Source organism: Neocloeon triangulifer, unplaced genomic scaffold (assembly GCF_031216515.1).
Source record: "Neocloeon triangulifer isolate White Clay Creek 2 clone unplaced genomic scaffold, ASM3121651v1 ptg000003l, whole genome shotgun sequence".
Taxonomy (NCBI): domain Eukaryota; kingdom Metazoa; phylum Arthropoda; class Insecta; order Ephemeroptera; family Baetidae; genus Neocloeon; species Neocloeon triangulifer.
In genome coordinates, this window is record NW_026775546.1 from 8,565,691 (window position 1) to 8,590,094 (window position 24,404).

A 24,404-nucleotide genomic window follows, 5' to 3' on the forward strand; every position below is an offset into this window, starting at 1 on the left:
TATTTCAGTTAAAAAAAAAATTAAATTTTTGTTCATTAATTGAATATTATTAAAAAATTTAATTACCATTCCAACCATATTTAATTTGCAATTAAGTTAAAAATAACAAGAAAATCTTATCATTTTAGTTGCTTGTACCATAATATTACAAGACTTACAAGTCCAACTTATTGTTAGTTTCCTTAAATTTTTAGCTTGGAGACAAATTTAAAAGCCAAAATTTTCTTGTTTGTGTTTGTTTCCATTTATTCCTTATCCATGATCACTAATCCGAGAATTCGCAAGTCCATTATCGCCGGCAAGTTTATGTCCAGAGTCAACTCATTGCACTAAACTAGTAGTCGAAGTTGAACTCGTAGTACGACTGGTCGAAGGTGTGCACTCGAACGTAGCCGTCCTCTCCGCCACTGCTGTAGCTCTTTCCGTCCGGGTGGAAGGCTACCGAGTTGATCGGACCGAAGTGGCCTTTGACACGCCCAAATTCCTCTTCAAATACCAGATGGAAAAATCTAGAGTCGAACTTGCCAATTCTTGTCGAGGTCGTTGTGACATCCATGGCTTCCTGACCACCACCGAGAACAACCTGACAAAAGGGAGGAAATTAATTTCATCTAAAAATAACTCATAACTTTTAATTACATGATCCATAATCGGAGAGATAGCAGCGCTGTTAACAGGTCTTTCAGTTTTGTAGACTTTCAAGGGAATTAGTTCATTTGCATCGAAAAGTCGGGATGTGTTGTCCTTGGAGGCCGTAATGAACATGCCACAGTCTTTGTTCATCTGCATGTCATTGACAGCCTTGGTGTGCTCCCTGACCTGAAATTACAAGAGATTAATAAGGATTCATTCTTCACTAACAATTTACTAAAAAATTTAAAGAAAAATTTAAAAGCCACACCCTATTGATTTCCTTTCCAGTCTGGAAGTCCCACAGTTTAACAGTGCCGTCGTCGTGTCCAGTAATGATGGTCTCGTCCAGTGCGCCCCAAAGAATTGAAGTGACCTGGAATCAAAATTAAATTTTTTATTTTCGTGGTTCAAAATTTAGAATAAATTTAAATGCCTTCGTGTCCAGAACAGGGATGCGAATGATGGGGTCAGCTTCCTTGATGGACTCGTCCACATTTCGAACGTCGACCACGACAATCTCGCACTCCTGCCTCATCGCCTTGTCCGTCGAGTAGACAGCCATGTTTCCGCTGTAGCTGAAGGCGCAAGTCCTCACCGCCGACTTGGTCACGATTTGTCCGATTTCCTGGCCGGTTGAACAATCCCATAGACGCAGCGTGCTGTCGGCGGCGCCGGACATGAAGTGGTGCGTCTGCCAGTCAACGTCCACCGTCCAGACGGCACCGTTGTGTCCCTTGAAGGTGCCCAGACGCTCGCCATTCAGAGAGTACCAAACGTTCGGCGTGTGATCCTTGGCCGAGGAAAAGAGCAGGTCGCCCTCGCGGTTGTATTTGATCTGCGTGATGGCACGCTCGTGCCCGTGAAGCATCAGCGGCTTCATTTCGGCAGCTCAAAAACTCAAAATCGGCCAAAATTTAACGCAATTCTGCACGGTAAAAAGTATCACCACGTTTCCTCTCAATCGACGTAATGAAACACAAACACAGTTGTGCCAACGTTAATGATAAATAATTAAACTGCAAAATTTGTAATTTTTCATTTAAAATGCATCTGCTTTTACAAATTTTATATTTTTATGACAATTTAATTATACTTTATAGCAAAAAATATTGTATGAGTAGCAACTCATAAAGTAAAAAAGGTCTAAAATAAATTCGTAATGTTGGCTCTACATCATGGGGGGAAATTGCTAGAGTAATCATCGCCAACATGATAAAATTGAGAATATTCAAGAATTTCAAATTCTTCAGTATTTTGGTATATTGATCATTTATTTAATTTTTAACTATAGTTGAATTTAATTTCAAATATTAAAATTCTGTTTATGTGCTTGAGTGCTTTCAATTTTATTTATTATTAAGTAGTTGTAATTAAGTTTTATACGGTTGGCAACACTTGCATTGGAGAGGTCCGGCTTGCGCGCAGGAGGTTGCGGCTGCCGAAATTGCATTGATTTTCGACTAATTAGGCCGGAAATTTGCATACGAGTCGCTGAAATCTACGGTGAGAATTTTAAAGTTACTCTCGTCTTTATTTTCCATCCATCAACCTCGCATAATATACGCCATAAGCAGAGTTATATTGATTGATCACTCTTTCTGTTGATCAAGGTCCCGACGAGCTTTCGGCGATATTGACAAGCACTATTTTTGCCGAATTCTGCACCTTTTCTCTTGAAACTGAGGTCACTTTAACATGTACAAATTCATATGTGTTAGCAACCAAAAATTTTAGAGTATGATTGGCTAAAAAATAAAATTATAGACCGCCAACCGGTAGTACAAAAAGCAATGGCGAACTTGTTTTCTGCGCATGTTGCGTAATCCTTAATACTTTTCCCTTGTTTAAATCATAACCTAAATTCCGAGAATTCAGGAAGTGGTTATCTTGATTTTTTTTTCGTGAAACCTGATTTTTTAGAAATGCATCTCTGTAGTCAACAGCATGTTTTTAAATCATGTAACTTACCCCTTTTTAGTAAGTACCAAAAAGTTCTTTTATTATCCTGTAATCATTATTGACTACTTAAATAATTTGCTGATAACATGCAACATAAGTAGTGTTTGTCTTGTCCTGCCTAGTCATTCTGTCATCATGTTACAACACATTCCAACTGAATTGCTCAATTCAATGATTCATTTTGTTTTGCAACACTTTTATAAAGCATTTTTTCCACAGTTTTTGAGATGTTCTGAATGAGGTGGATTGGATTCTCTGCCAGACTTTTGCGGTCGTACTGCTCTGCACAGAAGGTGACAAGATATTCAACCATGGCTCCAATCATCGACAAGGTGGACAGTCTGATCCAGTCCAACCGGATCATGATCTTCAGCAAGAGCTATTGTCCGTTTTGCAACAAGGTTGAAAATTTATTTTTCTGAAGTTTTTCTTGTTATAAATATAAATTTTTTTTCTACTAGGTCAAGTCTTTGTTTGAAAGTCACAATGAAATTTTCAACGCCATTGAGCTGGACTTAATGGGAGGTAAGAAAAGTTGATTTATATCATCTTTTTGCTAAAATTAATTTATTTTGAACTCAATTTATTCAGCTGAAGGTGAATCAATCCAAGAGGCCTTGATTGCAAAAACCAATCAGAAAACGGTGCCTAATGTTTTTGTCAATGGCCACCATGTCGGTGGCTGTGATGCAACCGTGATTGCCAGCAAGGAAGGCAAGCTCAAGGAGTTGCTCGAAGGTGGCCCGAAGGAGTACGATTACGACTTAGCCATTATTGGAGGTGGCTCAGGCGGGATTGCAGCCTCCAAGGTCAGTAAAAAATTTATTCCACTGGCTTCAATCTTTATTTTTATTTAAATTTTTTACAGGAAGCCGCAGCCTTAGGAAAGAAAGTTGTGGTGTTCGACTTTGTCAAACCAACGCCAGTCGGTACAACTTGGGGTTTGGGAGGTACCTGTGTCAATGTCGGGTGCATTCCTAAAAAGCTCATGCACAAGGCTGCACTCTTTGGAGAGGACTTCAACGATGCACCCTACTTTGGTTGGGAGATGCCTGAAAAAGGTAAGGAAAATGACATAAATTTGTATCATTTTGGAAACTTAAATTCAAAATAATATCTAGTAAAAAAAATAATCAGTAAGAAAATAATTTTCATAGTTTAATTTGATGCCTTTTTTATCAGTGAATCACAATTGGAACAAAATGGTCGAGGAAATCCAGATGTACTTAAAATCCCTGAACTTTGGTTATCGAACTACTTTGAGAGAAAAGGGCATCACTTATGTGAATGCTTATGCCACTTTCAAGGAGCCAAACAAAATAGAGGTGAATTCAATAAACTAATTTTTTTCTGGAATTATAAGAATAATTTTAATAGGCCTTTGACAAGAAAAGCAAGGCCACGGAAGTGACGGCCCGGAACTTTATTGTAGCCGTTGGTGGTCGGCCCCGCTACCCGAACATCCCTGGTGCCATCGAGTATGGAATCACCTCTGACGACCTTTTCTCCTTGCCTTACTGCCCTGGCAAAACTCTCCTTGTTGGTGCCTCTTACATTGCTCTTGAGTGTGCCGGATTTTTGCGTGGAGTTGGTCTCGACGTCACAGTCATGGTGCGCTCCATTTTCCTGCGAGGCTTTGACCAGCAGATGGCCGAGCTGATCGGCCAGCAAATGGAAAGTCACGGAACCAAGTTTGTTAGGGGTTGTGTCCCAGTCAGCGTGGAGAAAATCCAGGATGGCACACCTGGTCTTCTCAAGGTACAGCCCACTTATTTATTTTTTATTTCTATTTTCATTTTTTTCTTCAGGTTACAGGAAAATTGAATGATGGCTCTGAGTATGTTGATGAGTTCAACACTGTCATTTTTGCAATTGGTCGCGACGCTTGCACACCGTCGCTGAATCTTGACCAGTTCGGAGTCAAGTTCAACCCGAGCAACGGTAAAATTATTGCGGACGAGAGGGAGAAATCAACTGTTGACCACATTCATGCCATTGGTGATGTTATCGACGGGAAACTTGAGCTCACACCTGTTGCGATTCAGGCTGGAAAACTCCTCGTTAGGGTATGTGCCTTAGTTTTATTTATTTTCCTATTTATTTATAAAAAATTTAATTTACAGCGTTTGTACACAACAAGTGAGGTTCTGACTGACTACGTTAACGTCCCTACTACCGTTTTTACTCCACTGGAGTACGGATGTGTCGGTTTGTCAGAAGAAGATGCCTTGGCCAAATACGGGCCTGAAAATATTGAGGTTTATCACACTCACTTCCAGCCGCTCGAATACACCTTATCGAAGAGAGATGAATTTAAGTCATACGGAAAGCTTGTTTGTGTCAAAAATGAAAAAGTAAGGAGTATATCGCAAAATCTTGTTGGTTATCTAAATTAAATGTTTGTAGAATCGGGTTGTTGGTTTCCACGTTCTTGGACCGAATGCAGGCGAAATCACCCAAGGCTACGCCCTGGGCATCAAATTGGGCGCCACTAAAGCTGATTTCGCAAACCTGATCGGAATCCATCCCACTTGTGCAGAGGTAATTATTAAAAAAAGTTTAAATTCCTAATTTGAGAAAAATCACTTCAGGGCACTAGAATAAATGCAAAGTTTTTGTCTAACTTGTGACCAAAATATCCTCATTTGAGCCCTTATTTAAAAAGGTATTAACCCTATCCAGTGCACTTAACCTCTATAATTCTTAAAAATTATTCTTAAACTCTACTTATCTAAAATATTTTTATATTTTCTTTTCAGAACTTCACCACCATGGACATCAGCAAGGCATCAGGCCTCAGCGTGGCGAAGAAATCCTGCTGAGGTTAGAGCAGCTGCCTGTAGGACTTTTTAAGTCCACGGCAGCCGTTTGGAATCTCCAGGCCTCACTTTGAGTTCAACATGAACTCTGTATGACGATTAGGCTCCAAACCTCTGTTGTGAGGCGGGTCTAGTCCGAGATCGAGGATCTGGGGAGTTCCCCTACTGTATGTTTACTCCAGCACTACTTCTTTTACTCGAGGTTATTGCGTTATTATAAACAGCTGTTATTGGCGATAGTGCCTTTTCAAGTAAGTGTCTCACTCACTTTGATATTTTTTTACTCTGCCTTTTATTGTTCTACTAGTATTTGCTCGCACATGGTTCAAAATAAATGCAGTAACATATGAAAAAACACCTCTTTTCTTGGTTATTAGGCATTTTATTACGAAAATGTTGGCCGACCATAAAATTATAATCATACAATGCAGATCTTGTCAATTAATACCACAAATTAAATATAAATTTGCTTGCATACTGCACATAATAAATACAGCAATAATATCATTTATTGCGTCAAGAGAGATCCAAAAATTAGAGGGAATTTTTGGCAGGGACTAGAGCACGGTCGAGTCACATGGGACCTGAGAGCATCACTGGGCTTGTGCTTTTCAGGGCAGAGAGTCCGCCAGCGGCTGCCGCTGAAGCTCTTCTGTTTCACATCGTCTTCGGGATCCCACTTTCATTTCTTGGAATTTTTGAAATTCATTATCTAAATATTATTTATAAATTCAAAAGTAGTATACCTAGGTGGGCGGAGCCATTTTGTACAGGAACTGTGTAGACTTGGTCTGAGGGCCCTGAAGAGTCACTTGGGCCCAGAATGCTGAGCACTACGGGCAGGAAAATAAGCCCGTGGAAAAGTCCATACACCACCACGCTGAAGAAGAGCTGTCAGGAAAGAATTATTTAATTATGTTGCAAAAGATCATTCAAATTTTAGTACCTTGAAAAAGGTGGTGAAGATGAACGAGTCGCTGAATCCGAGCATGACAAACGCGAGAAAGGTGCTGAAGCCCCCGTTGAACACAGGTGGTCCCACAAGTTCGAGGGTGTCCCGCGCGCGTTGTTCGCGGCCTCCTTTGAGGGTGGCGAACTTGTGTCCCACATGGGCAGAGTAGTCGACCGCTAGACCAACGCAAAGGGTCACTACGATTGATGTTGTGATCTCAACTGTGAGGCCGAAGAGAACCATCGAGCCGACGAGACCCACCAGGGTGCAAACTACGCACGCAATCACCGACGCTGAGGTCACTAAGTCTCGGATGAGCAAAACAGTTACCCCGGAAACAGCCTGAAAATATAATACATTTTTTTTATAAATTTAAATTGAATATTCACAAAATAAATGCTTGAAAACATAATAAAATTAAATTAGTTTGAGCTTAAGGTAAAAAGAATTATCTTCTTCCTCAATTTTTTTTTTTTTTTTAATTTACCGTCAGGGTGAACGCAAAGTTCCTGAGCAGCTCCTCTCCAATAATTTGATTAGCCGTCCAGCTCACATACTCCTTTGCAAAAGCCACCGTGTTGGCGGCAAAAGGCGCAGCGGCCAATTCTGTGTGCACAGAGGTCATGGCCTCTGCCTGCTGCCACGCGCCATTCAACAGCACGTGTTGGATAGGGATGCGAGTGGCCAAAATCTCGTACTCGTGAAAGGGGAAACCACGAATTTTGACATCCTAATAAAAAAAAAAATAATAATTTAGAATTTATTTCGATAAATATTTTAATTACTTTGATATGGGGGTATCCTTGGTCAGTGGTGAAAAGAAACTCAGCTAGGTAGCTGCGGAATTCCCTATAGTCTTCCGGCTCGTAACTGTTGACCTTCATCCAGTGAGTGAAGTCAATCAGCCAGAAGCCAAAGTTGTCTGAGTTGATGTACGGATTCTGCCGTAGAGATTCTGCTAGTTGCAAAAGTGCCTCTTGCTGCTCAAAATAGTCGATGGCGCCTTGAAAAAATAAATTTTTATTTATAAATAAGAAAAAAAATACACATTTTATTTAAATTATTAAATTGATTTCATACTTTGCTGACTTAGAATTTATAAATAATTTCATATTTAGCTGACTTTAAATTAATAAATGTTTAAATATTTTGTTTTATTATCTAAAAATTAAAATTTTCTACTAGATTAATTTATTGAGCAAATCATTAATTTATTGCTAAGATATTATCACTTTTATTTAAATTTTATATCTAGTGAAAAATTAGATATATTTGTTCAAATCCTTTTTCAAACTAATTTATTGTAGCTTGAAAAAAAATTCAATACCTATATAAATTCCACCTCGCTGGCCCAGTTTGGGGAAGTAGCTTTTGAGTGCCTCCTGGAACTGGCGGGGGTACGAGTCATTCCTGAGGTAAAGGACGGGGTCGAATTTCTGCTCGACTTGAAAGGCGCTGTAGGCGTTGAAGCCCACCAGGGTCAGGGTCGTCAAAATCACCAGCACCTTGACGGGGGTCTTCATGAGGCACGGGGCAAACACGCGGTGGAAAAAGGCCTTCTGGTGGTCGTGTTGGCTGCACTCGTTCGAGCTCAGGTCCTCGCGCACCACGCACGGCAGGCAGCCGTCGCGGTTCGCCTTGCGGCGCCGCTCGTCCAGGGTGACGCAGCCCACAAAAAAGGTCAACACGAAGATGTACAGGAACAGGATGCCCATCGAGGCGAAAAAGCAGAATGACTTGAAAGTTGGCATTTTCTGCAAGAAAATCAAGCAAAATTTTAAGCATTTTTCCCAAGCATGTTGCATTCATAACATAATATTTGTTTTTCTTTTCATTTTTCATTATGAAAGTTTTATAACAAAATGCGGAAGGAAAGAATTCTAGGTCAGCCACAGATTTTTTTATACAAAGAAATTTATCTTTAAACTTGGCCCTGTTATTTTTCAATAAATTTCTAAACACTGGCTAGTTCTCTTATATTAAATTAAATTTTAGCCAAATTTTTTACCTCAAACTGCAATAGTTTGTTTTTTTACACTGTGTGTCCATATTTGAAACTGAATGAAACCAACAATTTTTTTAATAAAATATCTAAAAAAAAAGACAATTAAGTAAATTTGGAATAAAATAGGCTGAAATAAGTCAATGAATTAACCCAAATGAGTGATAATGGCTTTTTATATCTTTTTGCAATGAAAACTTTGTAACCATATAAAATTAATCGCAATTTGCGTTGCCTTTCCTTTATTTATCATCGCAAGAAGTTTCCTTATAAAATATTTCCGGCACTACAAGTGCATCTTCTGCTAACCCAATTAAGCGGAGGTGCGTCGCATACTCATAACAGGTAGGTCAAGATAGCGCGAAAATAAAGTAAATAAATAATGCGCAAAAGTAGAAGGGTTTGCGCGCGTCACAAACACTGAGAAAAATCGGTCGATCGAACAACGCGCGCGCCAGCCTAGGCTCAACATCTCGTTCTTTCGGCGCGGGGTTTTGCGAAGGGGCGCGTCAGCTGCTCTCCGGGCCATGAATCGTTATGTAAAGCGTCGAGCAACCAACCCTTTGGGTCCTTCGCCAATATAATCCGCCCGCTTTCAGTGCACTTGTCCGCCCTTCTAACTCGCCCGCCATTGTCGAACACACGTTTTGCAGAACGCGAATCCTTAGGCGGAGAAAAACGGCACGACGAGTAGAAAAGAAGAAGAAAAAAAATTTGCCCTCTCGGCGGTTTTCGAGAGGTTTTAAAAGCGACTCGTGGGAATTATGAGCCGGGAATTAGGTGAACGTAAAAAATTGGTATACAAAAAAGGAGATATAAAAGAGAGAGGACGACGCTCTCAAAGCCAAAAGCCACTTTTGAGCCGAAAAGGGCTTTGTTCCAAAAAGTAAAAAAGTACAGCGCGGCTTTCTTAAAAATGATGAAGCTCCTTCTGGATTAATTTCAATTTCAAAATCGTTTGAAAAAGATGTCGTCAAATTTAATTTTCGGCAAAGATATTATTTTATAGATCAGTTATGAATGAGCCAAATGTTTTTAGTTTAATGTTATCTGATTTTTCCCTTAACTTTTATTTTACAGAACAATTATTCTTATATAATCATTCTTCAATGGCCTCAGGCCTCACAGTGACTTGATTTAAAAATTTTAATTTTTATATAATAAAAAATAACGATCAACCAATATTTTGTTTTCTTATACAACTATTAAAATTTTGTAGTACATATTTCAACCATCCTTTTAATATTTTCACTGATTTAATTTTTCTCAAATTAACAAACACTTACTTTGATTAATTGCTTCTAGAATATTAATTTGAATAAAGCATTCAATTTAACTTCAGAATTCAGAACTTTTTTAGTAATTTTGATTATTTTTTTTATTTTGTTATAATTTCTGAAAGAAGAAAATAAACTCACCGTATTGGCGCCGACGGCGAAAGCAACAATGTTGGTGAGGGAAGTGACAGTGACTGAAGAGCCGGCGTGTCTTAGCGCCCGTCCGACCCTTTCAGGTACAGACAGTTCCTTCTCGGCAGGGGTGAGGTCGTCGAGGGCCTGGACAATGATGAACATGTCGTCTACGCCCACTCCGAGCAGCAAAAAGGGCAGAATGGGGTGAATGGGGCCGTAGTGGTAGTTGAGGCTGAAGCAGAAACCAAACGAGGCGGCGATGGCCATCGGCACGGTTAGTCCTCCCGAAAGGGCCAGGTAGACGCGGTTCTCCAACCGGTTGGCCCGACCCATCATAGCCACAACGTAGACCACAATCAAAGAGAAACCTGTAAAAAATTTAAAATTTGAATTATTAAATATGGAACATAATTAATTTTTGCTTCTTACAAATAAAAATAAATCGTATTTAAATTATTTAGGATTTGTTGTTTTATCGCCAAGTAATATTTTGGAAAATAACAAACATATCATTATTTAAAAAAAAGGTTTCTACAGTTACCTGAAAATAGAACCGTCAGATTGCTATCGAGGACCTCCTGCAAAGCATCATTGTAGCTTCGGTTAGCCAGAGCGAAAATTTCAACCGAAGGTGGAAGTGTTCGGTTGTTGGAGTGAATTACTTTCATAAACTCCTCCTCCCACGCTAATCCATCAGCGTTGCCCTGAGGATAGATGAAAAACATTATATTAAAAAAATTGTTTAAAAAAAATTAGCTTGATTACAAAATCAATGAAAGCATGAAGTTAAAAGTATATCACAGACTGGTGGTGGTGGGAAATGTTTTGTTTTTTAATTCACTCAAAAGAATGAAATTCTTTTTAAGAATGGGTGTTTGTGATTTTTTTTTTTATTCTAGAAAAATGAGTAAAAATTTCTTTAGAAGCACCAAGCGATTTTTAAATAAGAAAAACTGGCTTTTTAGTTTAATTATTATCGCTCTTATCGGTGCATTCGTAACTTTTAAACCACTAATAAATATAATAAGTATCAAAAATTTTATTTAAGGGTTTTTTTAGAATTTGTAAGACTTTGAAACATGATTGCTTATATAATTTTACCTGGGCTTTTCAACTAAATTTTAAGCCCAAAATTAGCTACTTTTTTCCTTTTATTTTAAATGAGTTCTATTTTACTTACTTTTTTAAGTGAGTAGGTGAGAATAGTGGCAGTGGCGCCAGTGACAACACCGTCCTCGGAGTACGTGACCCCTGACAGCAGGTGGCGCACCCCCTTGAACGTGCCTATTCCCTGCGAGTTCCTGCGAGCACACACACATAATTAGGTTAATGGCTATTTAATTGAACCGCTTTCGTTTATGGCCCTGCAGCACAATAAGTAAACACAAACACGCGCGTCGTTCCTTTTCAAGTTGGAAAAAACGTACGCGCGCACCTGTCCGCTTTAATCAGCCCTACACAGGGGAGACGCCTGTGAATATTTCATTCTCTTAAACTTGTTTACAAAAAATACCGGGAAAACTGCCATAATAATGAGTAATTTTGCGAGAAATACAATTATATCATTAAAAAAAAATCAAAATATATAGTGCTCTTAATTTTAATTAAATTTTTCTTATTGTAGAATTATTCCAAAGAAAAAGTTAACAGCCCAAATTAACAAAATTTGACTTATTAAATAAAATAATAATTCATATAAACTCACGAATTGTTCAGAGCTGATGTGAATTTTTCAAAAATCTCTTCCTGTGACGCGGCTGCTGCGGATGAAGCGTCAGACCACAGGGCCAAAATTGACTCCTGGATGCAGTCATTGCCATGCTCGTTGTACTGCTTTACCAGACTCACAACATTCTCATCGCCTTCTGCATCCATCCAAACAAGAACCCTGAAATTATATATTTAAAATTTAAGGTGATAAAATAAAATTATTGCTGGAAAAAAATTGATATCGTCAATTTTTTTGTTCAAATATTTTTATAAATAATCATTAATAAAAATTTCACTTTCTTTCTGTGAATTAGAAATGAAATGTCTTCTGCTTGCAAAATTCGCCACCTCAAATCATAATAATTAGTTACCTTGTTCAAAAGTAGCAAAATAGAGAACATTGTAAAGACAACTTTATACTTTCTGTATTTTCTTATTTTTCACTGAATACAATAATCTTGCTGAGCCAAATTTCATTAAAAGATAGATCCTCATTAACAATAAAATGCCTTGGATTTTCTTTGATTTTGACTTCAAATTAATTAAAAATGAAGAGCGAAAAGCGAGATTTTATTGCTTGAAAAACAAATTTAATTAAACGAAAAAAATTTATATAAAAAAATAAATAGGGAGCGAATGGATATGTACATATTTGTTTTTTTCTAGGATTATGTATGCCTATGGCGTTGAATTAATTATTATAGCATTTTAATTATAGGATAGACACAAATAATTGATATATGAAAATTTATATACTAATTAATTAAGACTGTTAAGAGAAATAAAACTTGAAAACTGCACTGATATTAAATTTTTGTTATTGCTAAATTCTAATTTAATATGTCGCTTTTATAAATTTTTGTGTCACAAGTCACAAATCAGAAATTAAATATAGATCTGTTCTATTTCGCTCTTATTTTTCAGCCATCTTTTCTGCGTCTAGTTTAAGGACGTGCATAAAAAGTGGATCTAGCAAACGCGTTATATTCAAATTTATTTTTAACGCAGCGAATGAGAGAGGTCAGTGATTCGGCGCCGAGTTTTGTTGGCACGCGCTCCCTCGTATAATAAACAGCGGGAGTTCAAGAGGACACATGCGACGAAGTGGCGACTTTTGCATTTGCTTGTTGTACAAAGAGAGCTAGGAAGAAGTAGATAGAGTATTAAGAGACCCACCTGGCGCACAAGTCGTCCCAGGTGACGCCGCCGGTCACGTTGATGTTGCGTACATCTTCGTGCAGCTCCGCGATCTGAAAATAAGCATAGTGCCAAAACGTATAGCGTGAGTTGAGAGTTGAGAGAGTGGAGTGGCTTAGAAACATTACGACAGGGCTCATAAAACAAACTTGGGGCGCACTTCAGGAAATTGATAAAAGCTCTGGCCAAAATATTTGAAGGCCGCCAAGAAAAATGTAAAATAATAACATATAAAAGTGTCAAAAAAGATCTTTTACAATATTTTTAAGTTTGTTTGAAATGATTTATTTTTAGACAATTAAAAAATTCAAAAATAATTACAGCAATTGATAAAATTTGTAGATAATTTGGAATATTATTGAAAAATTAATTACATTAAGTTAAAAAATTAAAAAAGTAAGAAACTCATGGATAGGACAAATATTCTTCAAATGATTTAGTATTTTTTTCAATTTTCATCCAAATTTATTTAAAATTTTTGTACTTTTATTTTAAATTAGAAATTTAAAAGATTTTTTTAATGCCGCCAATTCCGATTAATATTGATGTCTTCATTAAAAATCAGTAACATTAGATAAAAATGATGAATCAGCCTTAATTGTTGATTATTGGCAATTATTTGTTAGAAAATTTTAAAATTAAAATTTCATTACGCCAAAAACGATTTATTTTATTTTTTTGATATTTTTTACTTTCTAACAATTGCACTAATACTGTTTAGACAAAAATTTGAGCTTAAAAAGTCGCTTTCTTGGACAAAGAAGACCCATTGTGTACTACATCATTTTAAATTTTTGCTAGAGCAAAAACTGAAAGAGAAATAAAATTTAATTTGATTGATTTTTTAAAATTTTCACGATCAATGGTTGATTTGTGATGTTTCAACTAAAAATTTGATTTTCTTTTATAGAGCTTTTGTATATTTAGAAACGGTTTTTTTTACGAAACAATAAACAACTAAAAAAATATAAAACGAAAAAAATCCACCGCAGAAAAGCAGATTTTGAATTAAATCATCAGATTTTCTCACTTGCTTTAAGGTAAGCAAATAGCACCTTAAAGAATGCTTATTTATTAATATCTGATGACTTTCAACAATAAAGATTAAATTCTCCTTCAAAAAGTTCTTTTTAATTTCTTTTTTAATCTAATCAACCGATGTTTTCCAGCATTTTTACACAACTTGGAGAAAAAAACAGGAAACCGTAGCTCGGCAGGGAGCTATCCCTCTCCAATTAACGAGCATATCAAGTGCTGTGTTATAAAGTGACATTCGATACATCAGTCTCGTCCACGCAAATCCCACAATAATTGACCCCGTGGTGACCCAATTCCATTCCCATTACCGATTTTTTCCCTTACTTTCCGTGCACGACACGTGCACGCCAGGGAAATTGGCGAAAATTAATTAAATCGTCTCTGCTCAATTGATTCCAATTGGCGAGAGCGTGACCTCTCGGAATAACTCAATCGCTCACAGAGCCAACGACGAGGCCGAGCCAGAGTCTCGCGAAGTCTCTCTCGCAGATTTGAATATAAATGTGGCGAGGATGAACATTTCACATTCAAATTACGGCCATAATCGCACATGTGACCCAGAGCTCAACTTTCTTTGGTCCTTTGAAGTATGAGATTTTTTAATTCAACTTTTAAAAAGATTAGAAAATTACTCATTCTTTCAGCATAATTTACTCTAATCAAAAACCTTTTTAAAATAGTTTTATTTAATCTTCCTGCCTTCTATATATTTTTGAATTTTTCCTAGGAATTTAGTTGATTAAGAACAAAAATAAAATTAGTTCATAAAAAATCAATTTACTTTAAAAACATACAGTTGAAAAGACAAAACCAATTAATTTTTAAAAACAAGCAAATATTTTAAAATAAACGTGTAATTATGAGAAATAGGACTTTAATAACCCCTGTTTTAGAATTGTCTTTTTTAGGGGATAATTAAGAGGGTGAAGGCACGTCCTGGTAATAATAATACCAATGGAATGTAGTAATTACCAAAGAGCAAATTTTGAGGCCAACAATGCGGGAGGGCGGAAAGTTCATTAACAAGAGAGACCGGCGGGTTTTAATGATAAACACGGGCGCATTGGCGGTCGGCCAAATTTGCAAAACGGAACTTTTTGCGCCTCTTCTATTTGCCCGCAAACGAGGTCCTTTCAGCGCTACTTTCTCGCCCACCCTTTGCTCCGCATATTATGCATTCATGCAAATTTCGACGGAATCGCAAAAACGAGAGCGAAATTATTGAGGTTGTCGCGCTTTTCAGATGCCATTCAGGTGTCTCTGTTTGCATTACAAGAGTGACTTTCTACGTTGGAAAATTTAATCTTCATAAATTATTTCGTCGGGTTATTTTTGGAATTAAATTTTGACACATTTGGGTCAACTCAGAAATATTGAAATTCTTTAAGAAAAAATCTGTTCTTAAAAATATATTAAAGGTCTCTGTAGAAATGATGATTTTTGATGATGTTTTGTGGATTTTAGAGATTTTTAGCTATCAAAAGGTTCAAAAAAATACTTTTGCTTGGAAATAAGGCGAGAATTATTGTAAAAAAAATATTGTTATTTTGATTTTATTGATGAAATTATTTGATCTTTAATCAAATTCAACAATAAAAATCAATACTGGAGAGGGCCTTTGATTTGCATAATTTATCAATTCAAAATAGTATTAAATTAGTTAACTATGTAAAATTGGGACTGACCGTGCGAATGACCTCTTGGTCAAGTACGTTGTCTGCGACCACAATGACGCTCTCGAAGACCATTTCCTCTGAGAACCATTTGTCGACCCACGCGGCGTCTCGCCGAATTGGCGAATCTTCGGGCAGAAAAAGCTCCAAGTCATTGAGCTGCTGCCTCCAGAACATGAGACCGATGCTCGTGAGGCCGCAAAGAGCCACCGAGGCGGCCAAAACTAGAACAGGATGCGCTCCAATCAGTCGTCCCAATCTGCAGACAAAAGTCCAAGTTTACATAATGAATAGCGAGCTTCATACATGAATCAAAAAAGAAAGTTCATGATATAATGTAAATAAAATTGAACTTTGACTCCATCAATTTATCATTGAATTTTTAGTCAATGAATAAGTCCTTTCGTTAATTGCGCTGTTTTATTTTTGGATTCTGTTATTATTTGTTATTTATGAGGAATGAATATTTTTGTCAAGAATTTTTAACAAAAGTAAATTCAATTTTTTGAGTGCATCGTCAGAGAATTTTACAAACACACCAATGGGGGCCTAATGCAACAATGAATTTTGTTCACATTGTTGTTAGCCAATCAGAAGTTTGAAGGCACTATTTCTGATTGGCCCACAGCAAAACTTAATTTTTCAAATTATCACCACTATTTTCAGAATAAATTATAGAGTGATCTCCGCAAGGTTTTTAATTATGAAGATAAAGAAAGAAAAACTAATTTGATCTAAATATTAATTACCTCTAACAATAAGCCCCTCCTCAAAATTTTACTGAATAGAACAATTTTCAATGATAGATTTTGCAAAATTACTGTTATTTAGGGAAATCGCATCTGAAATTTAAAAATTAACAAAATTTTGCAAATGATGATTTCAGATTTAGGAACCTACTGCAATTTTCATGTAAGACCTGGATCTGAGACAGATAAAATTATAAAAATAAAATCAGTTTGCTCAAAATTATGATTTGGAAATTCTGCATCTTCTGCATTCATAACGCAGTTAATGTTTCTTCAAAAGTCCAAAGCCAATTCAAATTTCAGTTCTATTTTTTCAAAAATTTATTGTGAAAATGTATTTTTATTTTTACTTAGCAATATTCCTGTTGGTTGATGAAATTTGCTCATAAAACCATTCAAAAAAAGTCACTGAAAACTGAAAACCTCTTAAAAGTCGAAATCTGCGTGCTTGAGATTTATTCCTATTTATTCTGGCTAGCAGACAAGTCGCTTCTCTGCCTTATTATGGGGCTGTTCTTTTCGTGCTTATTTTCTTTTTCTGGACGAGAAGAAGCAAAAAGTCTATATAAAACCTAAGAGCCCACTTGAGTTGACCGAAGGCAATGGAGTCGTTTCTCGCCGACGGCGCTCTGGCGTCACACACAAACGCTGTGCAAAAAAAAACACAAAAGCGAAAATTGGCGCAACGCAGCAACAAACGCAACCTTGAGAAAGTGCGATGAGTAAGCAAGCACGAGAGCTTTAAGGAGAGGAGGCGACCGCGACGGCACAATGACCCAACCTTCAAGCGGATCTTTTTCTCCTCTCTAATTGCAACTGCAAATTATATCTCGTCTCTTGGGGAAAATAACTTCTCCGAAAGATATTCAACCCGAGTTTTCTTTCTTTCCATCTCGCCTGTTTTTTTTTTTTTTTTTAATAAATCCTGCATATGAAATCCAACATGAAGCTGTTGGCGTGTGAGTGGAAAACTACCCCGCTGGGTCCGTGTAGCACCACCCGAAATAATAAAACACAGCGGCAGAGAAAATTCAGTCTGTGCCACAGCCGTTCACGGTCAATATCTCTCCGAAATAGACTGACTCATGCACTCGCGCACCAGGCCTCCCCGTTTCGGAAGCAAGACGCTTAATTTGTCAAAAGCCACTGACGTGTGCGGGAACGAGGGGCCGAAAAAACACATTCCCTTAATTTTTATACGCGCTGCGGTTTCAATTTTCCGTTCGGAAGCCAAAATAAATCGGTTCTCGCATGATTAAAGTAACCCTTTTGCTTTTACAGCGTTTAAAAATCTAGAGAGAGTTAAGGTTTATATTGTTCTATTAAACTTCTAAAATAATAGATAAACTGCGTTGAATGAGAAATTTAACGCGGAATTATAAAACAATATTAATGTTTTAAAAATGTATAAAAAGCTGTGTAATGTTTAAATTTAGTATTGATTGAAATGTGTACCTCCTCAAAATTTGTATTGTTTAATGCTAAATATTTGTAATTGTTCTTCTCTTTTAATCAGATTAAAATGAAATCACTTTGATTTTATCATTGATATAATCTTGATACGGTCAGTAATCCATTGCAGCTAAAATTCCAACTTTTCATTCAAAATCTGAATCCTTTGAGAAAACCAGATAAAATTTCATGATGTTTCCTTTGTTGATAGAAATTGTTAACAATAGATAGCTGAGAGTAGAAATGATTCGGTTTTAGAGTTTCTATTTCTAATAAGAAGTTCAAAGTTTTGAAATTTTGATACGTTTTCAAGGAATTATGGGTTTCCTTGCTCAGTTTAATGATTCCGTGTTAAATTTCTCTTTGAAAATTTAAACTGGATAAACTTAACAACAGAAAAAAACAGTAACTTTTATTAAAACTACTTATAAACATAAGGATATGTTTCTTAGCTTCATTTGATCTTCCGACCTTGTCAAAATTTGCCTTGAACTTTTAATTACTCCAATATACTAATATACTGTACACCTAAAAGGAACTGAATTTGGTTTTACCATAATTTAAGTCATCTTTACAGTAATTTGCAAAAAAAAAAAATGTATCGCATATTAAAAGCGCTCAAACTCTCATTAAACCCAATTCCTTGCAAAGCCCTAAATTGTTGAATCGTTTTTAAATAATTAGGAAAATAATCCTATACATGAACTTAACTTATAAACATATTTAGATGAAAAGCCTTTCTTGTCAAGTTGGCTAAATAAATAATTTTTTCAATATTAATTTCAACAATGAATCATATTTTCACAAGATTTGAGACAACCTCAATGAGAAGTAATTATCTACTTAAGTTTATCTTGGAAAAAACACATCAACTGCCAAAAATTAACAAGAATTTAAATCTTATTAAAATAAAACTTATAAGAGATTATAACAAATGTCTTATATTTTTTTTCATTTGAAGAAAAAATAATTTTGTCTATAATTGAATTGCGTTTGTTTTTATATTTTGCACTTGAAGGTCAATTTTAATTTTTAAAACTTTCAAGGATATGGATCATAATTTTAGCTCAGCTCGGAGCATGTTTCCTTCTGGTTAACTTCAAGCGTATTACGCGCTTCTCCGAACTCTTAAAGGACGCAATCATCTTTCTCCAGACCGCAGAGAGCCAAACAAAACAAGGTTTTTTTTTGCCTCGGTATATATCCAAAATAATAATCATTCCGAGATCTCCGGAAGGATTTCGTGCGTTCGAAAAGCCGCAGTGTGGAGCCGAGTGCAGGCGCACCGAGAGCCCAAAAAGTCGGTGAGCTGAGTGCGCGTGCACCGAGCGAGAGAAGCGGAGGAAGAGCGCCGAGTGCGGCTGCACCGAGACATGGCAAAACGAGGTCAAAGCTCTCGCTCGCAGCTCTCAGCCGCCCCCGAACCCACCCCCAGATCCTCTCAACCCTGAGGACTTCGGAGGAATTCGTGTGGCAAAGCATTGTTTCATTCAAATTTGCCGCTGCACAGTGGCGCGGGACTGTATATATCGATGCTCAAGTGCAGGCGAGAGAGAGCTGAGATATTGATTTTCCCTCCGAGAGAAGAGAGAGAGAAAGAAATAAAGAGAATTCGCAAGATTGATTCGATTGGAAGATGTTGGGATGGAAATCATTAAATTTGAGCAGCTGATTGAATTACATTGTATTATTAAATTTATTTTTTAATTATGTAATTTATTAATTTTCTTTTCAGATAGAATTTCCAATTTAAAATAGAATATTAATACAAAAATTAAACTTGAGAAAAAGAGTTTAAAGATTATAATCATGTGTTATTTTTAAGTAATCATTAATACTCCCTTTTGTAGTCGAATTTCTATATCGAGAGTTGATTCGTGTAATTTATATTTGGAGTTAATTTTTCTTAATTGAATTTTAAGATTTTTAAGCAGTTTCTTGTTCAATGGAGAGCAAAATAGTCTTATAGACTTATAATTTTTTTAAACAAATTACAAATTATTCAATGCAAGCTGTACGTCAATAACAATATAATGTTGACTATAAGAAAATACAAAATTCAAAAATAATTTTTAAATAACATTCTAAATTTATAAATATAATTTATTTAACAAAAAACTTATAAAAATAAAAATAATATTTTAGTTAAAAATTAAAACATTTAAAACTATTAACTGTGTAAATTTAAAAAAAAATTTATTTCATAATAAACTTTAAAAAGTTTAGGAAGTTTGTTTTACTTACTTGTAAAAAGCAGTCTCGAGCCTCATGCGCTGAACGAAGCGTGAGCAGCGGCCAGCGGCGGCCGCCTTGTGGTGGCCGTGGCCGTTGGAGGTGGGGCGGCCGTTGGCGTCCTTGCGGACAATCCTCGGCTCCATGGGGACGGAGGGCTCGCGCGACGGCGGCGGCTGCGAGCGAGTCGATCGACTGCTGGCGCTGCTGCGAGGAGCGACTCGACTGAGCGCGCCCCTCCGTCCGTCCGTCCGTGCCGCCGCCGCCCGACCGTCGTGCACAGATCGATAGCGCTCGGCGCGCCTAATTATTCCCAGCTCTCTCGCTCGTTCGCAGGCTCCGGAAGTGCCTTTTCCGCGACTTCTATCTCGCTCGGAAACTCCGACACAGACCAACTTTCCGTCCCACCGTCATCTGCCTGCGTCTGCACACCTACCGTGTCCCAATTCATCAAAATCAGACATCAAGGTCGACAAGTTTGAACTTTGGAAACTTAGCCATCAATGCCATAACTCTGTAATTTGCTAAAATAAAATAATAATAGTAATAATTGTATTTTTCTATTCCCCTCTTTAACCAATTCACATTCATTTTATGAACCAAAGCAATAAAAATATAATACAGCAAATTAATTTAGAAAACAAATATAAGAAGATTTTTTTCATTCATATTTAAAAATTTTCTTTAATAGAAATTTTGTTTTTATTTTTTACCAGGATGACTTCGAAAATTTAAAATTTATTTAAAAATCAGTTCAATAATTGTACATTCATAATAATATAAAATTTGATCTGCTCTTAATCCATGTCTCTTTCAATTTGAATTCTATTAAATGAATGCTTTTTACTTGTTGCTGTGAGAATAAATTAATTGAATTAGTTTATTATATTTGTCTTGGTACAGCGCGGATACTTTGCATCTTCCATATTAATAATAGAATATGAATATCATTTAGTATCATCTTCAAAATCTTTTCAATAATCAAAAGGAGAATGAAATTTAGATACTTTTTAGCTTTTAATTACGCGCTACCAAGATACATTCATAAACCTTAGAGATTATTCAACAAGCATTATGTATGCAAGTCATTTTTGAAGTTAGTAAGTTTTGAAAAAAACTAATTTATTATTGTCATTTAATAAAGATGTTGTTTGCATAGTAAAAACAACAATACTCTTTTTGAAGGAAATACGTTTTTTTAGCTAAAACACGTTCTTTCTGTTACGATTCCTAATTGGCATAGTCAAATCAAAAGTCTGAACAGCAAAGCTTGCAATAATTGTAAAAATTGTTGCGACTGTAAAAACAGGATTCTTAAAAGCAATAATGCTGTGTAAGCTGTTTTAATTTATAGTTCTTTTCCTTCAAAATAGGATTATTTACAAATTTCAAAGATCAGTTGAATTCATCAGTTAAGTTTTATTATAAGATTCTTTAATTATTTTGCCATTTTCAAATAAATACGAGGGAAAAAATCAAAATTATGTGGGGATGCATCACAAAAATATAACTTTATTCCTGAAAATTAAGCAGGATTTTGCTTAAAACCCAAAAGCATCACCTCAATAAATCTCAAAAAGTTCTACCATAAATTCATTATTCCGCTGATTCTTCTGCAATATGCTTTTCCTTTTCAGTCTAGAATATTCAGTAATAAGCTCTATTTTTGCGTTACTAGTGATAGCCTCCAATATTTGAGTTTTAACATAAAAGCATCTTTTAAAAGTTACAAAAAGCATGCATAACTAATTTAAATATGTATTTTTGTCTCTATACGCACGTTTTCACGAGATTTCAAAAGATTAACTATGCTAATGAAGAATGTTTTATACTGAATTTAAGTCGATTAGTTAGGTGCAACTGCCGTGCTGAAATCAATTACAAGCTCGGGTGCTACGTGATTCACCCGCGTGTGAATTAAACTGCGCCGCGCGTCTGTTTTAATTAAAACCAGCACAATCATCAAGTCGCGGTTTGCTCTCCTGTTACAACCCTTGGGAGATGCCACAAGTTTTCGAGAAAGACGCACGTGTAATTTTTATTATAGGCAGAAGAAAATGTCACTCGTCACGTGGACAGGTCTGTGCGCAATTTCCAGCTGCACTGCAAATTGATGCCATATAGAATTAACAGTGAGCGCTGCATCGTCAAAAGGCGGCCAACGGGAAAATAGTAGCATCTAGTATGTAAAATGCAATCTCAGCAGCTGCGCCTTTCTCGAAGGCCAAATATTTACAGTAACAAACTCTCTGCCGTCGAGAAAATTGCAATTGCGGTAGGAAGCATTTCTCTTTCTACTAAACGACCGTGTAATTAATTAAATTAGTCCCAAATAGGAACTAGGATTTATTTTTAAAATATTTCAATCACATATAAAAATTTGGGAGCACATTAAATACTTGGTGGTTGTGGTTAAAAATATTTACTGATATTTATATTTTGAGGTCAAGTTGTCTCAATTAATTTTATTGAAAGTCTCATTAGAAATTTGCGGAAATGTCATTAACGAAAAATTGCGGATGTATGCAAAAGAATAATAAAAAAATAGCAGAGGCTATTATATCAAAAGCTTCTCCTCTTTGTAAACAAAATATCTGATTTAAATTTTTTTGGTGATTTGCGTTTACTGCGCTCGTTGCACGTATGAAATTGATAGCACACGCTTACAAAACTTTTTAAATTCACGTTCATCGCTTTTGATAGACGGTCGGTAGTTGGCAAAGGTCGGTGTACACACGTCAGTGGCTAGAGACAAATTCCTTGACCAAAAAGGGTGGACACGTTGAAAGCTCCGTGATTTGCATAACGCGCAGCCCTCATCCTTTATAAATAGATAATGCAAGGAACCAAACATGTCATACTTGCTCAGGCTGCTCCACATTTTGTAGATCCAGATTAAAATTTAAAAGGCTTATAACAATATTAAAAGATCAATAAACACAATTAGCAACTAAAAGAAGAATTAGTGTAGAATTTAAAAAAAAGGTCTAATAACTGCTTTTTTTGTATTGTTCTTTACTGACAAAAAAATTTAAGTATATTTTAATTATAATTATAAATTAGTTCCTAAATTTAATTTCTCTGCTAAATTTTCCAATATTATAAATCTTTGCACCTTTTTTATATCCATATTTAGATACTCAATAATCCATGTGGTTTCCCTCATCTTTTTTCCATCGTCAGAGTACAAAATCGCAGAAATTAAATTTCCGTGATGTGATTAATGGTCATGCGCTGGGATCAAAAGTGCATATATTGTGTATTCAACGAACTGCATAATAACACAACGCCCATCACATTGTTCAACGACTAGTGGTTGGGTTGAGTGCTTGTCTCACCAAGGGCTCCTCTCTTTCCCCGAATTTCGCGCAAAAAGTGCTTGCAGGAAAAGAGTGTCATAAAAATGGAATGCTCTGAATACGCGTTCGCATGTGTGAATTCCGAGAGCAAAACCACAGTAGTATCGATTTGGGCCTAAAAAACATACCCTTGGACGAGAAAAAAGCAGAAACACGAAACCGCAGGTCGCCAAATTTACACGGTGCCGTATGTGTTTGGAATAAATTCGGTGGCATGACTCGCACGAATTACAATATTTAGGGCCTCAGAATTGCAGGTTAACAGCAACTGTGTGCCGAGGCTTCTCTTTTTGTGACGAGACACCAATGGAAATTTGTTGGAAAGGTCTCGAATTAATTTATGAATATTTGAAAAGGCACTTATTACAAAAAATTACTCAATGCATTGAAAAAAGTTTTTATTCAATTTAAAATTTGATTGATGAAATAATTTTGCTCATGGAAATTCTTGGTATTTCCATTTTGTTCTCAATTTTTTTTTTTATGCATTCGCTTGGCACGTAAGGCAGAAAATGTGCGTGTGAGCCATGACGTGGTGTTGAAATGAAGCAGCATCAATTCAACGGCGCACAATAGCAGCTGCGATGAGTCTCCGGCGAGCACCGGTGACGTCAGCACCGGACGGACAATTCAGCAAACGACAAAAGCCGGCGATCTCTGAGCGCTTAATTGTTTGCAAATCGCCGGCACTGCTCGTGGGAATAGCAGCAAATAATCGCATTACCACAATTCATCCCTAGTGTAAACGCAAAAAAATATAAGACTTGGATATTTCAGAATCGAGCAAAACGAATTTATAGTAAATTTTGCTTAAAAAATTCAAGAACTTCATTTTTACGATTTTGCTCGTACTTTTACAATTTTAAAAAGCAATCACATTTTACAAATTAACCTGATTATTTTTTTCATGCTACAAATTTTATTAAAAATTATGATTTTCAGAATTTTTTTAGACAATACAAAAATTATATTAATAAACTAAACCACTTCAAAGCTAAAAACATATTTTTTTTAATCTTATTTTTTGTGACAAATAAAGGAAGAGTGGTATGGAGAGGAACTGGGTGGTGTTGGGAAATTTTATATCTTCGAGCGGAGAATGATTCATGGCGCAAACTGCCGCTCTTGATAGTGACTTTATTGTATTGTTTGGATTGCACTCTTGGGCTTTGAACTCTTTAAACGTTCGAGTTTTTTACGAAAGGGCCTGCGTGCAA

The 24,404-nt window shown here is 36.2% G+C and overlaps 3 protein-coding genes across 4 annotated transcripts; 1 reads left to right on the forward strand and 2 right to left on the reverse strand.

Moving 5' to 3' along the window:
• Positions 1-174: 174 nt before the first annotated feature.
• On the reverse strand, positions 175-1,611 carry LOC132205667 (eukaryotic translation initiation factor 3 subunit I). The gene is made up of 4 exons (XM_059634901.1): positions 1,067-1,611; positions 902-1,006; positions 640-819; positions 175-583 (listed from the first exon to the last, which is right to left on the reverse strand). The coding sequence occupies exons 1-4, from the start codon at positions 1,511-1,513 to the stop codon at positions 335-337; spliced, it is 981 nt and encodes a 326-aa protein (XP_059490884.1). The 5' UTR covers positions 1,514-1,611; the 3' UTR covers positions 175-334.
• A 396-nt stretch (positions 1,612-2,007) lies between these two features.
• On the forward strand, positions 2,008-5,778 carry LOC132205666 (thioredoxin reductase 1, cytoplasmic-like). 2 transcript variants are annotated; one of them, XM_059634898.1, is made up of 12 exons: positions 2,051-2,136; positions 2,244-2,317; positions 2,812-2,993; positions 3,054-3,117; positions 3,184-3,401; positions 3,461-3,653; positions 3,775-3,917; positions 3,970-4,350; positions 4,401-4,658; positions 4,716-4,946; positions 4,999-5,133; positions 5,352-5,778. In XM_059634898.1, exons 3-12 carry the CDS (start codon positions 2,829-2,831, stop codon positions 5,412-5,414), a joined length of 1,851 nt encoding a protein of 616 aa, XP_059490881.1. In that variant the 5' UTR covers positions 2,051-2,136; positions 2,244-2,317; positions 2,812-2,828; the 3' UTR covers positions 5,415-5,778. The 2 variants fall into 2 exon arrangements, with proteins under 2 accessions (XP_059490882.1, XP_059490881.1); XM_059634899.1 differs by lacking the exon at positions 2,244-2,317 and having other exon boundaries at positions 2,008-2,136.
• On the reverse strand, positions 5,761-20,050 carry LOC132205665 (patched domain-containing protein 3-like). The gene is made up of 13 exons (XM_059634897.1): positions 19,841-20,050; positions 15,408-15,654; positions 12,664-12,737; positions 11,483-11,665; positions 10,958-11,078; positions 10,319-10,481; positions 9,784-10,145; positions 7,691-8,117; positions 7,149-7,366; positions 6,851-7,093; positions 6,358-6,705; positions 6,158-6,302; positions 5,761-6,099 (listed from the first exon to the last, which is right to left on the reverse strand). Exons 1-13 carry the CDS (start codon positions 19,972-19,974, stop codon positions 6,023-6,025), a joined length of 2,742 nt encoding a protein of 913 aa, XP_059490880.1. The 5' UTR covers positions 19,975-20,050; the 3' UTR covers positions 5,761-6,022.
• Positions 20,051-24,404: the final 4,354 nt, after the last annotated feature.